General features: G+C 32.7%; 1 protein-coding gene and 1 long non-coding RNA gene across 2 annotated transcripts; both read left to right on the top strand.

The window, feature by feature from the left end:
• The first annotated feature begins 942 nt into the window (after nucleotides 1–942).
• Nucleotides 943–1,464, top strand: LOC126891910 (uncharacterized). Its single transcript, XR_007700613.1, has 2 exons — nucleotides 943–979; nucleotides 1,058–1,464. It is a non-coding gene; the product is annotated as an uncharacterized LOC126891910 (long non-coding RNA).
• Nucleotides 1,465–4,229: 2,765 nt separating this feature from the next.
• On the top strand, nucleotides 4,230–4,745 carry LOC126891104 (uncharacterized). Its single transcript, XM_050660280.1, has one exon. The coding sequence runs from the start codon at nucleotides 4,230–4,232 to the stop codon at nucleotides 4,743–4,745; it is 516 nt and encodes a 171-aa protein (XP_050516237.1).
• The last annotated feature ends 12,146 nt before the right edge of the window (nucleotides 4,746–16,891 follow it).

Here is a 16,891-nt window from a genome sequence, read left to right as displayed (position 1 = left end):
AATTTGCAATTATAAAAATAACAGTTATCCAAGAACATTTAAAAGCCATCTCTTTAAATTAATGATGACATTTTCAAGTAGAATGACATTCTAGTAATGTTTACATATCCATACCAGTGTGAATTTTACTACACGTAATTTGCCGTGTAAAGACAGAAAAAGTAGGGATACACGTAAAATATTTGCGAATTATGTACCCATAGCCTTAAACGATCTAAAATGTATGAGGTGATAGGGGTAAGTATACTTAATGGATATCATGATTTTATCCAGCGGAATGCATCTGTCCTACATGGAATATATTAAACCATAAAATAAAAAGACTGTTCGATCCTAATTTGTATAAAATATTTGAAATTGCCAATATGAATTAAAATAAACAAGTATGTATAATATTTCACGGGTGACGAGTAGCTTTTGGAATCGGTAACCCATAACAACAGTCAGAAAAATAAAGATCAAATCAATCAAAATAATTTCAACGAGCAAAATTTTATTTATTGGGGAATCTACGTTCGCTTAGTGCTGTGGAATGCGCTAAAATAAAGAAACTATTAAAACATATTTAATTACTGTGAATTTCTTACACACTGAAGATAGGACATCACGAAAAGTGCTAAAAATCCTCGTTGGCTTTTACAGGGGTGTATTCTGTAACACTTCCGTTAAATTTTAGTGGCCTCTAAAATTTTAGCGCCCGCTAAAAATATTTTGGTATTCTGTAAATCATACATCCGTTAAAATCATAACCTAAACCGTTAAAACTCCCTCTAAATAAAAATATTTTAGAGGATGTCAAAACGTACCCGCTAAATTTTTAGCAGTCCGTTAAATGTGGTTTGATTATTTTTGTTGGGTTATGTTTGTATGAATAGTAGTTTGTTATTCTTGTATTATACTGAAGATAAATACTTAAAAATGGAAAATGGCTTTTTATAATATATTTGGTGAAGAAGTACTTAATAAATAATAATGAAAGGTAAGTCTTATTTTTACTTTACAATTGACACACTACACCTATAAGTAACAAAATTCAAATGTTTGTTTCTTTTTGTAGAGCTGATTTCAGATTACAACATAAACACAAAGTAAATAATTGACCTGAAAGTAAATAACTACAATTACCATTTCAAAGGAAGTAGGTACCTACAAGTATGTACCTAGAAATGTTATTGAAAAAGTGTTGGAAGTCAAAGATGTTTGTCAAAGCAATTAAATCCTATTAATGCAGGTAAAATTATTTAAAGTTATTGTGGAACATTACAAAACGTACCAAATGATTACAAAGGTAAAGTTTCAGAAGGTTTATAACCAGATGCAGATTAATAAGATGACCTTAATGTTATTGAAAATAGACCATTTGACCAAAATTAGTGTCGAAGGGGAGAAGAAAAAATAAGATATGCATTTTTTCAGCAATATTTTAATGTATAACTTTATAAATAAAAATGTTTAATTGGAAAATATGAGTTTTACTAAAAAATAATTAAATATAATAAATATTATTTTCTAGGAAACTGTCATTTTCTTCTTCTTCTTAAGGTTTTTGGCCTCTAACAGTCAGTTTTCGGTCAATTTCTAGGTTAAAAGTAGTTCAAAACGATCAACGTGCGACGTTGCCGTATTTGTTCCAAAACCTTTTAGAGGATTCCTCTAAAATATTATTTTAGCGGTCCTCTATAATATGTGTTTACAGAATGACAATCTAACCGAAAAGTTTTAGAGGACCGTTAAAAGTTAAATTTTAGAGGCCTCTTAAATTTAACGGAAATGTTACAGGTTTAGAGCAAACATTGGTCTACTTCGTCCGGATTTTTTGACACCCGCAGAAAACATCGAGAGGTAGGGTTAGAATATTTTATTCACATATTTTAATCTTGCTTTGAGAGTATATAATTTATTGGCATATGGTTTTGTTTTAGTTCATGTTCTTTCGACTTTATCATACAAAATATTAAATATTTTTGGCACATTTCTTTAAAAACAAATTATAATTTTTGGATTTAGGTATATCTTAAAAAAAACTTACTTCTTTAAGCTAATTAACATATCTAAATATTGAAATAAACGTTATCAGTTATTATTTGTATAATAATCTACAATATTAATTATATTAATTAATACATAACAACCAGCCTACCATAGCAGCACCCATCGAAGGGAATATCGTTTATTTATAATATAATCAACGCATTTCAAATCAATTTACTTATAATAAAGACATCCTAAGCATTAGTAATATTTGGCCCAACATAGCCGTATCATCCTTATACCTAATCCACACCTTCAACATTTTATTTTTTATTGCTTACTTAGCTTATCCACTTATTTTAACTTGGTACTGCTACTAAGCTAGCAATATTTTTATTAATTAGTATATTCCACAAAACACAGTAAACTTATAACCTTTTCTCAAACCTATTAGCGTAAATTAATTGATAAAAATGGCTAATGCTGAAGACCTTAAACATTTTGTAGCTCGTCGTGGCACTATTAAATCCATAGTGACTCGATTGAACACTTTCCTTGAAAAATGTGTAACTCGTTTATCTGACACAGTCCGTCTTGAAATACAAGCGCGTTTGGATGCCTTAAAGGAGTCAGTTATTGAGTTTGAAAAGGTACAGTGTGGCATTGAACGTATTTGTTTATTTGATACAACCTCTAACCTCGGCAATCAAGATGATGAACGAGGAGAATTCGAAAGCAAATATTATGCCTTAGTAGCTAAAGCAACATTACTTTTCAATCCATCAAAGGAGCAGCCACCCATTCATGGGTCATCTTCATCCATGTCATCTTCGCCAATGCTCAACTCTCATCGTCTTAATTCATATTTACCGCCAATTCCTTTGCCCATATATTCTGGCACATACGAAACTTGGACAAATTTCAAAGAAACCTTTGAGGCACTTATTGAGAACAATCCTACTATTCAAAAAATCGAAAAATTTTATTATCTTAAATCCAGTCTAAAGGGAGAAGCCGCTCAAATTATTGGAGCACTCTCCGCAACCGAAGCAAATTATGAAACGGCTTGGCATCTATTGTGCGACCGTTATGAAAACAAAAGAGCAATTATTCATGCTCACGTCAAATCCATCTTCGAACTAAGCCCTACTAAAGATGAGTCGTCTCGTTCCTTGAGAAAACTTTTAGACACTTTCGTCAACCATTTCAAATCCTTGGAAAACTTAGGGGAACGCGTTTTCGAGTGGAGTACCATTCTAATATATATTTTAATATCCAAAATTGATATCAATTCTCGAAAAGAATGGGAAAGAGTATCAGCAGGAAAGCAATCTCTCGATGTGAAACAGTTCCTAAAATTTTTGTCGGAAAGGTGTAAAATTTTAGAATCTGTTGAACAAAAATGCGACCAAAAGATATCTCATAAAAGAGATGGGCATAATGTCAAGTCATCTGACAAATCTTCAACCCTTACCGCCTTAGCTCAAGTGCCATCAAAGTGCAGTTTATGCTCAGATAACCATGTTATTGGTTGGGTGATGATGACCATGTTATCTACTCGTGTTCTAAGTTTCATGCCATGCCGATACCGGACCGTTTTGCAAAAGCAAAGGAGCTTCATCTGTGCACCAATTGCTTAAGGTCCGGACATAAAACTTTGGATTGCAAATCTAGCTACACTTGTAAGGCTTGTCAAAACAAACACCATAGCCTTTTACATAGAACTCAATCCGAGTCGCAAAATCATAATAAAAATCATATATCTACCATATCTAATCTTCCCCAATCTCATCAAAGTAATCCTAGCACTTCTAGACAACCAGAGACATCCTGTAACTTATATTCATTTAATCAAAATCCCAATTCGTTCATACTGTTAGCTACTGCTGTAGTAAAAATATTTGACAAAAATTGGCAACCCACACTGGCCAGAGCCATTTTAGATAGTGGACGCCAATCCAATTTTATTACTCAAGAACTATTTGAGAAACTAAATCTTCCATATGAACATGTTAACCTACCTATAACAGGTATACATTACGTTACAACTTCACTTACCAAACGTGTAAAATTAGAAGTAAAATCTTTAAACGGAGATATCACTTTCAAAATTAATCAAATAACCGATCTTACACCACAGCATTCAATCAACCCTTCTTATATTAATATACCCAATAATATCACATTAGCTGACCCTCAGTTCTATGATCCTTCTGAAGTACACCTACTCATTGGTGCAGGTTTATTTTTTTAATCTAATGGGTTCTGGACAAATAAAGGGTAATAAAGGTCAACCATTTTTACAACAAACGAAATTGGGGTGGGTAGTTAGTGGCCCAATTCCTTCACAGGCTTATTGCTACCATTCTGGTCCCAGTTCTTGCTTTCTTTTATCGGCCGATCCTCTTCAGGCCAGTATCGAAAAATTCTGGAAAATTGAAGAGAATTGTATTACGATTCCTTCTAAATACACTAAGGAAGAAGAAGAATGTGAAGTCCATTTTCAATCTACCACAATTCGCGACGACACTGGACGTTTTCAAGTGAGTCTTTCTCTTAAATCTCAAATTGCACAACTAGGCAAATCTTATGACATAGCTTTTAAACGATTTCTATCAATCGAAAGGAAGCTTCAGAAAAATCCCATTCTAAAACAAGCCTATTGCGAATTTATGTCACAGTACATTGAGCTTGGACACATGTCTAAAATTTCGGATTTCGAACCTGATTTTAAGCCACTCTTATTGAAGTCATTGACTCATTTATTGTGGTGAGTCACTCCACATTCTTTCTTCTCTCAAGTTAACTATTCTAATCTAGGGTTCCTCTTAGCGTCCTCTGTTATTTTCCTCCATATGTCCTGGTCCTGTATTTTCTGTCTCCATCTCGGCATTTCCAATCTTTTTATGTCCTCCAATATCTGGTCTTCCCACCTGTTTTTTGGTCTTCCTTTCGCCCTTGTTATATTTGGGTTCCACATTGTAACTTTTCTTACTTCTATCTTTTACTATCTTTTTCTTCTCCCATTCTTCTTAAGTGTCCATACCACCGTAGTCGCTGGGTTTTTATAGCTTTCACTATGTCCTCGCCTCCTAGTATGTTTCTTATTTCTAAATTCAAGAGCCTTTCATAATCTCCGTGCACTGTTTTCTTTGGTCCATAAATTCTTCTTACCATTGTTCTTTCTAATATTTTTAACATTTCTTCTTCTCTCTTTGTTAGGCTCATGGTTTCTGCCCCATATATCACCACTGTTCGAATTGCTGTTCTATATACTCGGATTTTCGTAACCCTGCTGATTTTTTTGTTTTTTAAAATACTTTTGTATTTATAATATGCTCTATGACCCGCTTGTATTCTGTTGGTAATTTCTATATTTCTTTCATTTTTGTTGTTAATTGTGACTCCCAGGTATTGAAAATTACTGACTATTTCAAAATTATAATTTCCGATTTTTATATTTCTTTCCTCTATATCTTTGTTTTTCCTCTCTATTTTCATGTATTTAGTTTTCTCTTCATTTATTGTTAAGCCTCTTTTCACCGCTTTCTTTTCAATTTGTCTGGTTATGTCATCTAAGGTTCTTTTGTCTCTTGCCAGCACCGCTAAATCATCAGCATATGCTACTATCTGGACTGAATTGTTGGTGATCGTCCCATTGAGTTTGCACGTCTTAATTATGGCGTCTAATGTTATGTTAACGAGCGTAGTTGACAGCCCATCTCCTTGCCTTACTCCTGCATTGTATTCGAATTCTTCTGTTGTTCCTTCCTGCGTTAATACGGATGCCTTTATTACGCTGCATTATTGGGTGCTAAATTAACCAAGAAAATTGTATCCACATAACGTTTGGAAATTAATAATGTTTATCTGTGGTCAGATTCGACCATCGCATTGAGCTGGATTAATACAGCTCCTCATTTGTTGCAAACTTTTGTTGCACATCGAGTTGCTAAAATAGTAGCATTATTTAAGGCTTCCCACTGGCAACACGTTAGATCTGAGTTGAATCCCGCGGATGTATTATCTCGTGGGTCGAGCATTTACAGTCTAAAAATGAATAACAGTTGGTGGGCAGGTTGGTGGCCTTTCTTGCAGAATGAGAAATGTTTTATTTCAAGAACAGTCGAACTTTCCGATATTGTTCCGGAGACTGTCATTTAAAGTAACTTCAGTAACAAATTTGATTGATTTTGAACGGTTTTCAAATTTCTCCAGATTGCTTAGAGCCTTTGCTTATATATTGAGGTTTGTTAACAACACCTGAAGCAAGGGTAATTTTAAAAACACAGGTTGTTTAACTAATGAAAAATTAGGTTGTGCATTATTAGAATTAATAAAAATTGCTCAATTAGTGTCATTTCCCGTAGAAACTAATTTATTAAGAGCTAATGCTCAACTATCTGAAAGCAATGTCAGAATACTTAACCCTTTTTTGGATTTTTTATGTAATAAGATATTATTAGAGTAGGGGAAGATTGAAAAACGCAGATATGCCTTTTGCTGTTGAAACATCCAATATTATTGGAAGGAAATAGACATTTTACTAAACTGGTAATAAATCATGAGCATGTAAAAAATGCACACTTGGGTACTCAGAACTTATTGTACCTCTTACGACAGCAATATTGGATAACAAGAGGCAAGGCTGTTGTCAGACAGGTTTTGCACAAATGTTTAAGGTGCTACAGGTTAAAGGCACAGCCAGTTACTCCTTTTATGAGAGACCTACCATTGGAAAGAGTTACACAATCTTTGCCATTTTTATATGTTGGCCTGGATTATACAGGGCCGTATTTAATTAAGAATTCTAAGGGAAGGGGGAGCAAAACCAGAAAATGCTGGATTTCTTTATTTATATGTTTTGTCACGAAGGGTGTACATATAGAAGTTGTGTCAGATTTGACTACGGATTGTTTTATTGCCGCCTTACGGCGTTTTATCAGTCGTAGGGGAAAACCATGTCAGATTTTCTCCGATAATGCAACTACATTTGTAGGTCCCAATAATAAATTAAAGGAATTTTACAAATTTTTTAATACAATACAGGGTGAAATTACTAATTTTTTATGTAATGAGCATATAACTTGGAAATTTATTCCACCCAGGACGCCATCTTTTGGCGGAATCTGGGAATCTCACATTAAACAAATCAAATATCATTGGAGTCGTGTTTTAAAAGAAGCTAAATTAGATTTTGAAGAGTTGTATACGTTATGTACTCAAATCGAGGCTATATTAAATAGCTGCAATATCTCACCTATGTCTTCTAACCCCAACGATTTTTTACCTTTGATTCCCGCACATTTCATAGCCGCCAGGTCATTGACAGCCGTTACAGAACCAAATTACGGGGATGTGCCTAACAACCGTTTGTTACGGTATGAATATATTCAAAAATTACGCCATCACTTGACTTCATTGCAAGTTCGATCAAAGACTAGTTGCTGCTCAACTCTTAGAGGCCCGAAGATAGGAGATCTAGTGCTTCTCAAAGAAGACGACGTGCCACCACTCTGATGGCCGTTAGGCCGTGTTCATGCTGAACATCCTGGTGCCGATGGACATACTCGAGTAGTGTCGGTAAAGACTTCAAATGGATCCGTCCTCAAACGAGGTGTAAACAAGGTGTGCGTTTTGCCCACAGTTTCAGACATTAATTAGTTTCTTCCATTTATAAAGTTAGTGTAGGAATATTTTGATTCCCTCCTGGAATCAAGGCTGGGAGAATGTAGAGTTTCAAGCAAACTTTTTAGTTTTATTTTGTTTCTTTTTATTGTGCAACAGTGATAACTACGCCGCTGTGTTAAAACCCGTATGCACGGTGCTGCATTTATCCACTCACCAAATTCCGGGATTATCTGGTGACATCGTATGATCCACCCAGCAAGTGCGCGGGGAGGTGTGAATTCAGGGTCACTAGGTCGGACCATATTAAATGAGATCATATTCGATTCGTAATATTCACACAATATGTATATAAGGACTAAAACACTACGCGAAGCTACCGGCTTTTTGTAACGTCGTATAATATTTAATTGTAATTATATTTTGTTTGTATAACCGGACTGTGTAACGGTCACGTTACGAAAGTAGCTCTTTAATAATTATTATTATTATTTTCCCTCGGTCTCTCATTTAAATTCTCGTATAGGACCACTGAGGTGACGTCATACCTCGGTGATGGAACGTACTTCACCTATCGAGAATTATTCGGGTTCTGAGAGAATTTGACGTTTACCTTGGCGGAGAAACGCCTCTCGTTCTTTACTTGACTGTGAGCTGTGGTGTCGAATAGATATACCATATAGAATGGCGGATGATTTCCTCCAACTTATTTTATCACATAAGAAATTTAACGTAAAGTAAAAAGTTACCACCAGGGATTGTCTGGAGTGAGGAGACATGTGGGTGACAACTCCTGTTGGAGTATAAATAGGAATCATTCGGTGAGATCTACTTTTTCATAATAATTTTTTTATGTATAGCCTTGGTTTTTGTTATGGAACATTAGATATACTTGGTTCATTTTTAAACTTTCTTAGTCAATCTATTAAGGGAAGGATGTAGATTATTTCGATCTTTATATTATCTTTATATCGATCTTTTATATTAATGTGGTTTTTGGTTTTACATAACCAAACATTTTTGAAGTCCTCAAATTAATATTGAAAATAATTACCATTTCTCTGTAGGTTTTAAATTATTCGACATCCAATATTTTATAAATTCAATATATTTTTACAGATATTTCCTCAAATAAATCATTTCAATGTCATTTGTCCATGTATTCACACTCAAAACAGTTCAAGGTTACCTGAGATTAGTTTTTGTTCCATCTTAATGATCGGTTTTTCTATGTTAATGCTTCTAAAAAGTTTCCTCAATTATTTCTTCTTCCCTTTACTTTTTGCTAATGTTTAAAATGGGAAATAAAACTGGGAATGTTTTTAGCCATTTGGGAGAAACCCTACCATGAAGTCATAGACCTTATTTGACCACCTAGAGAAACCACTACAGCCACAGTCAAGTCATCATGGGAATACGTCTTTTTGGGAACAAGCTATGGGAGCGTTCCAGCTCAATTTTCGTCTTGGCACCTGGGCCTACAGGAGTCATGGGGTCGCACCATCCTGGTGCATCATTTTCTAGGATGCAACCGCAACCTCGTTTGGGAACATTTAGTGAGGTGTTGTAGTAACTATTGGTTTTTTTTATATTTCAGACTATCTGTTAAATACACTGTTTTTTTTCCAGATTTAGGTTACCTCTGGTTTTTTTTGACATATTTGTATATTAGATTATTTGGTTCCCAAACTTTGTATCTACGGTAACTTCTTGTGCACAGGAATAAGCCTAGAGAAAATTAGGGTTTTAATACTTTATTATTGCTTTGATATTGGTTTATGTAATTCAGTTAAATTTATTTTGTAATATTACTTGCTTGTTTCCCAAATATTTTACTGTTATTCGCTTTATTCCATTTGTTCGGTTAATTTAGGTCATCGTCGGTATTTATCTCAACTTCATTTCTACTTTAGTCAATTGTATATTTAACTTTATTTATTCATTATTGTATTTTCCCTTAGTGAGGCTTGGCCTATTTATTTGTAGTATTTTCATCTTTGTCAGTTTCCTTTAGTTGTATGTAGCGGGCGTACTATAACCATTTGGTAGAAGACTTATGTAATTTTGTACCCTATATGTTAGTGAGAGGTACTTATACCTGTAATTTTGTAACAGGTAACATTGTTGTTATCTTAGGTTGAACATAACTTTTGCAAACTTTTGTCATGTTAGAGTCACATAATATGAACTTGTTTAACTCAGAGATTGTTAAAAATCTAGTAGTTATTTTTAATAAATATTTATTTATTTTGTATATCAATTATTTTATTATTCCTTTATGTTCATTATTACAGGTTTAATATATTTAATATTTGACAGCAGTGTAAGATACCTGGGAAAATGATCGAAGATCATTTTCATGGCGCCCATGATTTGTTAGATTTATTTATTTTGTTCGTCTTTAGCAATTATCTATCTTCATTCAGTTTGAGTACATTATTCTTATTTTATTATTTCATCTTTTAGTCATCATTATTATCTATATAGAGCTACTGTTCTTCGACAGGCATGCAAACGAGCCGTATCCATCCTTGAGTGTCAAGTTGCTCTCTTGCATCTATAGCTAGCCAACTCTATTCAGTTTGCCTCTGTCTCTTCCCACTTCTACTTCTATCCCTTCTCATTCCCCTTTCTTCAGTACTACTGCACTTTAGTAGTATTTTTCCTATTGCGGCTTCTCAACGTAGAAGCCACTACACCCTTTTCTCTACACACCCCACATTCTCTTCATTTTTATACCTAGTCTTTTCTTTTCTTTTTCATTACTTCTGTTGGAGTATATCACTCCAACAGAAGTTCATTTTGTTACAACTGCCCTTAAAATAATCAGTTCATTTTGAAGTTGTTCTGTTTTTTTTAATAAATCATTATAACGAGTGTTAAGTTTTCCATCACCTGATGCCAACTAACACAAGGGTAAATGCGAAGATACAATTCCGCCTTCTACCCAAATCTTTTAGGAGAAACTAACTAATTTTAAAGCAACTAATAAAAATATTGCGCAACCCTTACAAGGGAGCAGCAGAACGAACAAAAATTACTAAGTAATCATCTGCTACTCACTAAGCGGAACACAAAAACACCTGCTTTATAAAAAATCATAAACTTTACATCAAAGGGGATTCCTATACAGCCGCAGAGCTCCAACAAGAATCAAATACAGAATCATTAAATAAAACTATCAATAGTGACTCGGGGACACCCATTATTAGGCAAGAAAAATTTAAGAGGATAACTCAAGAGAAAAATTCAATAACAGAAGAAGACAAGACTGAGAAGGAGAAGGTCCAAGAACCAAAGGAGGAACAGAAATTAAAGGAAAAGAATATCAGAATCAATTTTGTTTCCTATTCAGTCCAATCCAAATATTGCAGTTGGGAAGGAAAGAAATCACTCTATTGAAAAAAATAAAAAAAATACTCCTATCCAAGGGACATTACATTTAAATAAAATACTATTTTATAAAACAAGACATAATTCGAATTCAAATAAATAAACCAACTGGGGTATTTTACAGAAAATTTAATTATTTTCGATATTACATATACCTACTTCGATTTTTTGTGTTATGTTTCTTGTGTTGTATACATTGTGGTTTGTGGATATATACTCTAAGCGTCTAGATTTACAAATTAGTGTAGTTTTTATATTTAATAGTGTGTAATTCATTAGAATGGATCACTTTATAAGATATGTAGATTTTGAATATTTTGATACCCACGAGATAAATGAAATAACGCAACTAAATGAGTTTATTACAAACGGAAAATAATCAAACTACACTAGGTTCGCTTTCAAGATGCAGTAGAAATAAACAAACCAAGACACGTTAAATGCCACTAGGAGCACAACCGAATCATAATTTACAATGTATATAAATTGTAAATCCCAAATCATGATTTCCGAAGTTTATACATTGTAAATTATGCGGGAGTGCTCCTAGTAGCATTTAACGTGTCTTGGTTTGTTTATTTCTACTGCATCTTGAAAGCGAACCTAGTGTAACTTAAAAGTTATTCACCAAAATATTGGAAACATGACAAAAACATTGATGAGTGTAGCACAGTACTAAGTTAACTAAATTCAGATTTTGATTTGATAGTACTAACTGAAACTTGTAAACTATGTGATGCAGAATATTACAATGATAATTGAAAACATATTCTGCTTAAATACGTAGTTTGGTTTTCTAATAGATCTAATTATCACAAATTGCAAACTTCAAGAAACTGACCGAACTTTTCCGAAATTTACTGATCACGACATTATTGGTACGTCCATTAATATTTGTGCAAAAAAGAATTTAAAAATGGTATCTTCAAGATATATCACGCCTGAGAAAATTGAAGCAATTAACATTGATTTAATTGGAAAAGATTGGAATTATTCGTCTACCAATGTTGACGTTTTGTATGAATACTTTTTAAATAATATCAGAAGCAGTTTGGATAAGATAGCACCAACCCAACATAAATTCCGTTCTGATAGTAGTTATTGGATTGATGAATAAGTACGAAATTTACAAAGAGAAAGAGACATCTGTTTTTCAACATTTCGGTATACGAATAATCCATTAGATTTTCAACGGTACAAACGGAAGAGGAATGAAGTTGTTACTTTAATTAGAAGAAAGGAAAAATATTTTACGAGCAAAAAATTGATCAATGTCGCTATGACAGTAAAAGAATGTGGAGTACTTTAAAAGAAATTGTAAATAGTAGTAATAATACATCGAATTTTAGCATATTAGATAGTAGGTTAAATGTTACTAAAGACTTAAATAATTTTTACTTTGATGGTATTGAGGGATTGCTCAAAATATTCCTAGATCCTCAAATTTTTCTGAAATACAGCTTGATATTGTTTCGAAGATTGATCCTTTTCCCATCATTTCACTTGGTAAATTGCATAAAGTGGTAAGTAGTTTAAAAAATAAAGCAACTGGTGACGATATTCTGACAGTGTCACTGTTGAAAGGGATATTTTCAGTGGTTGGTTACCCATTGTTAAACATAGTTAATACCTGCCTGCAAGCAGGAGTTCTGCCGTCAGTATTAAAATGTAGTACCATAATACCTGTACCAAAAATAAGTAAACTACAGGCGTTTGAAGATTTTAGGCCGATTAATTTACTTCCGATAATCGAAAAAATCATTGAATTATTAGTTTGTGATCACTTATTTAACTATTTAAATAAATATAATTTGCTGTTTGTAAATCAATCTGTATTAGATGTAGGCACTCTACTGAAACTGCATGCCAGTTAGTATGTAACACATGGAAGAAAGATATAGATGACGGTAAAATAGTAATTAGTGTCTTTGTAGATTTAAAAAGGGCTTTTGAAACAATAGACAGGCAGATGTTATTAACGAAATGCAAAAATTATGGAATAACTGGAGTTGTGTTCAAATGGTTAGAAAATTATCTAAACGCTAGATGTCAAAAAACTAAAGTAAATAATAATATTTCAGACTAAAAGGAGTTCGGAGTTCCCCAAGGAAGCGTTCTTGGACCATTATTATTTATTTTATATATAAATGATCTACATCTCTATCTTAAAAATTCATTTGTAAATCTGTTTGCAGATGATACATTAATTTCTGTCTCTGGACAAGATTTTAATAATTTAGTTCAAACAATAAATGATGAATTAGATATTCTTAATAATTGGTTGATGGCAAATAAATTGAAACTAAATGCTCAAAAAACTAAGTGTATGATTTTGGGTACTAATATAAATTGTTCTAAATTTAATCAAGGAAATTTTAGTATTAAAATAGGTGAAGACATAATAAGTTATGTAGATGAAATTAAATATCTTGGAATTTTAATTGATCCACAGTTAAATTTTACCAAACATATAAATTTTCTGTGTAAAAAAATTGGTAAAAAAATCGGTTACGTCTCTAGAACATCTAAAGTGCTTTCCCGATGGTCTAGGAAAGTTGTGTATAATACAATAATATTTCCGTATTTTAATTATTGTATGTCACTGTTTATTTCATGTTCAAATGAACAGGTATATCGTTTGCAGTTGCTTCAAAATAAAGCTATGAGGATTGTCCTTGGATGTAGCAAGTAAACCTCTATAAACTTTATGCTGGAAACATTAAATGTTTTAGATGTTAATCAGCTTATTACTGAGTCATGTTTGGTGTTAATATTTAAAATTATTAACAAGCAAGCTCCTCAATACTTCAATAATCATGTCATTAAAAGATCACTTTTGTTAGGTCAGTATAATTTAAGATTTGATAATTATCATATTGAAAGGTTCAATACAAGTGCCATGGAAAAAACTCTTTTTGTTGAAGGACTAAGAATATATATATATATATATATATATATATATATATATATATATATATATAGGCTACTATAGTCTACCATCTAGGATAAAAGATTCACCAAATGTTAAAGTCTTCAAAAGTAGGTTAAAAAAATTGTATTTTAAGAATTAGTTGATTTTTCGTTTTTAAGTTATAGTTATTTAAATACATGTAAATGTTTATTGGTAATGTAATAACTAAAAAAAGCTAAATAAATCCTATTACTATTACCATTTCGATTCAGAGGTGTTCATGTAGCCTCACTGAAGACGTCTAGAAACAGAAACAGCTGTCTGAGGATGGTGAACCACTTTGAATCGAAGGGAAACATAAACTGTCTTTAAAAATAGATATTAATTGGAAATTCACTTCTACATTATCCCCTCATTTTGGAGGGCTATGGGAGGCAGGAATCAAAACCACAGATGAGCAGCATTATACTCTATTAATTGAGATCGAGGCAATTTTAAATCCACGTCCTTTATCCTCACTTTCCGATGCAGTCCATGATTTTATCCCACTGACACCATCCCATTTCCTTATCGGTAGACATGCGAACCAGATGTGACAGATACTCCAGCATAATGGAGTCTGTCAATGTATCAGAACCTACTTCAAGTCAAGCAGCACATATGGCATCGTTGGAGTAATGTGTATGTTAGTGAACTCCAACAAAGGACAAAGTGGAAATTAAACTACGATACATTGAGAACGGGTTCTGTTGTTTTGATCAAAGAAGATCATCAACCTCCGTTAAAATGAAAACTGGGACGTGTCGAGGATGTTCATGTTTGCAACGATGAAGTAGACGGGATGATCAAGAGATCATTTACGATAATTTGTCGACTTTCACTGGAAGTATAACGAACATTTACTTTGTTGTTTTTTTATTTATTTTTGCAAGTGTTAATTACTTTATGTACATTTTAAGTTGAAAGGCATCCCCTTTTAAGGCATGGATCATGTTCAGAATCTAAAGACAAAGTAATAACACTGCGCCAGCGGCATCTTACGCGCCTTGAGAGACGATCACCGAGCATAAAGCGATTCATGCGCCATTTTTCATTCATGGTAACTAAATATTAAGTTTTCATTTCTCTTCTTCTTGTAGTGCCTATGAATTTCGGATATTGGCGACAATTTGTACTTTACACACTGCTGCTCTAAAAAGACTTGTGGTTGTTGTGTTTAACCACGAACGTAGATTATTCAGCTTTAAAATTCTTCGCCTTCGTAGTTCTGGTTTTCCTTCCATTTTTCCTTGCAAGATTAGTTGCAGCAGTCCATATCTTTCATTTGCAATTGTTGAAAATAAAGCTTTATTTACCAATCACACTTCTTCATAAAGTACTAATTCATCGCAGAATGCGTTAAGATAATTAGCCCAAAATAGAACATTTTGAAAAAGAAGTTTTAGAGAAGCACCGCAAGAGTAAATGTATGGACAGAACAACGTGTATTTATAATAATTATTAAAATTTTATTGTTAAAGTAAGTATTCTAGAATTAATTATTAAAACTCTAACATGAAAGGGTACTAATGGGTTTAACTAAATAAATGAATAAAACAAGTTTATGTTAAGTCCGCTGTTATGCCAAAAAAAGAACCCAAAGTTGCATAAGTTAATTTTAACTTAAAATTTATAAAACTAACATGACACGCTGTCAAATGTTTAACCTATGAACTCGTTTGTTTTTAATATACTTTCCAGTCATATTTACTATAGAATTAAAAATATCGAAGTTTAAGAAGAATGAAAAACAATTCTTTCTTTAAAAAATCATTTTCCCACCTCTGTGATTCATGACATCTCCAATTCTGATACAATTAATTTTCATATCTGTTCATAAGATTTTCAATAAATTAATCTACAAATTTACAAACATTTTCCATTACAGATTTTCACAATTACAGTTTTGTCATCTTGGCTCTAATTGTCCCCTCAGGTTATGATATTGTTTTTAGCATGATAGTCTATTGTTTTATTACAGGGGTGGCCAAACCACGGCACGCGAGGACTTTTGGGAAAAAAAATTAACTTAGTAAAAAATTAAAAATTCGTCTTTTATTCTACGCCACTGCCTCGCGCTAGACACTTTCGCGTTATTCTCTACTCATAGGCTATTGATTATGTTCAAAATAAGAGAGCTAAAAGGAACTGCAACGTTAACGGGATTTTATTATCTCATATGGTCAATGGATCTCTAAATTTGAAAAAACGGCGGAGTGCTACCATTTAAATGGGTGCGTTTTTGAGAAAAGGGTGAATTAGTCCCTAGGCACAGGGTAAATTAGGGTGAGTTCTATGCACTTTTGGTACAAACACGTATACAGGAAAATTATTTCAGGTTAAATTTACTAACGAAATATCACATTTTAAGGTCAAAAATATTTTTATTTACAAAAATATATTCAAAAGAAAAGCAAGAAAAAAACACGAAAGAAAGCAATTTTGTTTTTTGACCCATAACTTTTTTCCACGGAGATATAGGTATAGGCATTACTTTAGTGAAAACTAAATTCCATTCTTCCTCCTTAAAACGAAATCTAGTAAAATTCTCTATCATTTACAGTTTCCGAAACAGGATTTTTCAAAATTAGGCGCTCGCAGCATTTTTGCGACATTTTCCCCATTATTTCGCAAACATTGTTCTGTAACTTTTTTCTACCCATTTCTAGGTATATGCAATGGTACATTTAGTAGAAAGAGAAATCAATTACCTTTAAAATGGTGTATCGTAAAAGATTATATAGCACTTTTTAAGCAAGTTATGCTTTTTCAAGATTTTATACTTTTTATAATTTTTGATATTTTTAATGATTATTTTTTAAATTTCTCTTTATGACTTTTTTTCTTGTACATTTAGGTACATACATTATGGAATACAAACAAGCCTATTTTTTTACTTTAAAATGGTGTATTGCAAACAATTTTAGGACTATTATTAAACAAGATATC

Source organism: Diabrotica virgifera, chromosome 9 (genome assembly GCF_917563875.1).
Source record: "Diabrotica virgifera virgifera chromosome 9, PGI_DIABVI_V3a".
Lineage (NCBI taxonomy): Eukaryota > Metazoa > Arthropoda > Insecta > Coleoptera > Chrysomelidae > Diabrotica > Diabrotica virgifera.
The sequence above is the reverse complement of the archived record's forward strand: the minus strand, read 5'-3'. Positions and strand labels throughout refer to the sequence as shown.

Excerpts from the sequence above, each read along its gene's own strand:
- LOC126891104 (XM_050660280.1), top strand. The coding sequence starts at position 4,230 with ATGGGTTCTGGACAAATAAAGGGTAATAAAGGTCAACCATTTTTACAA.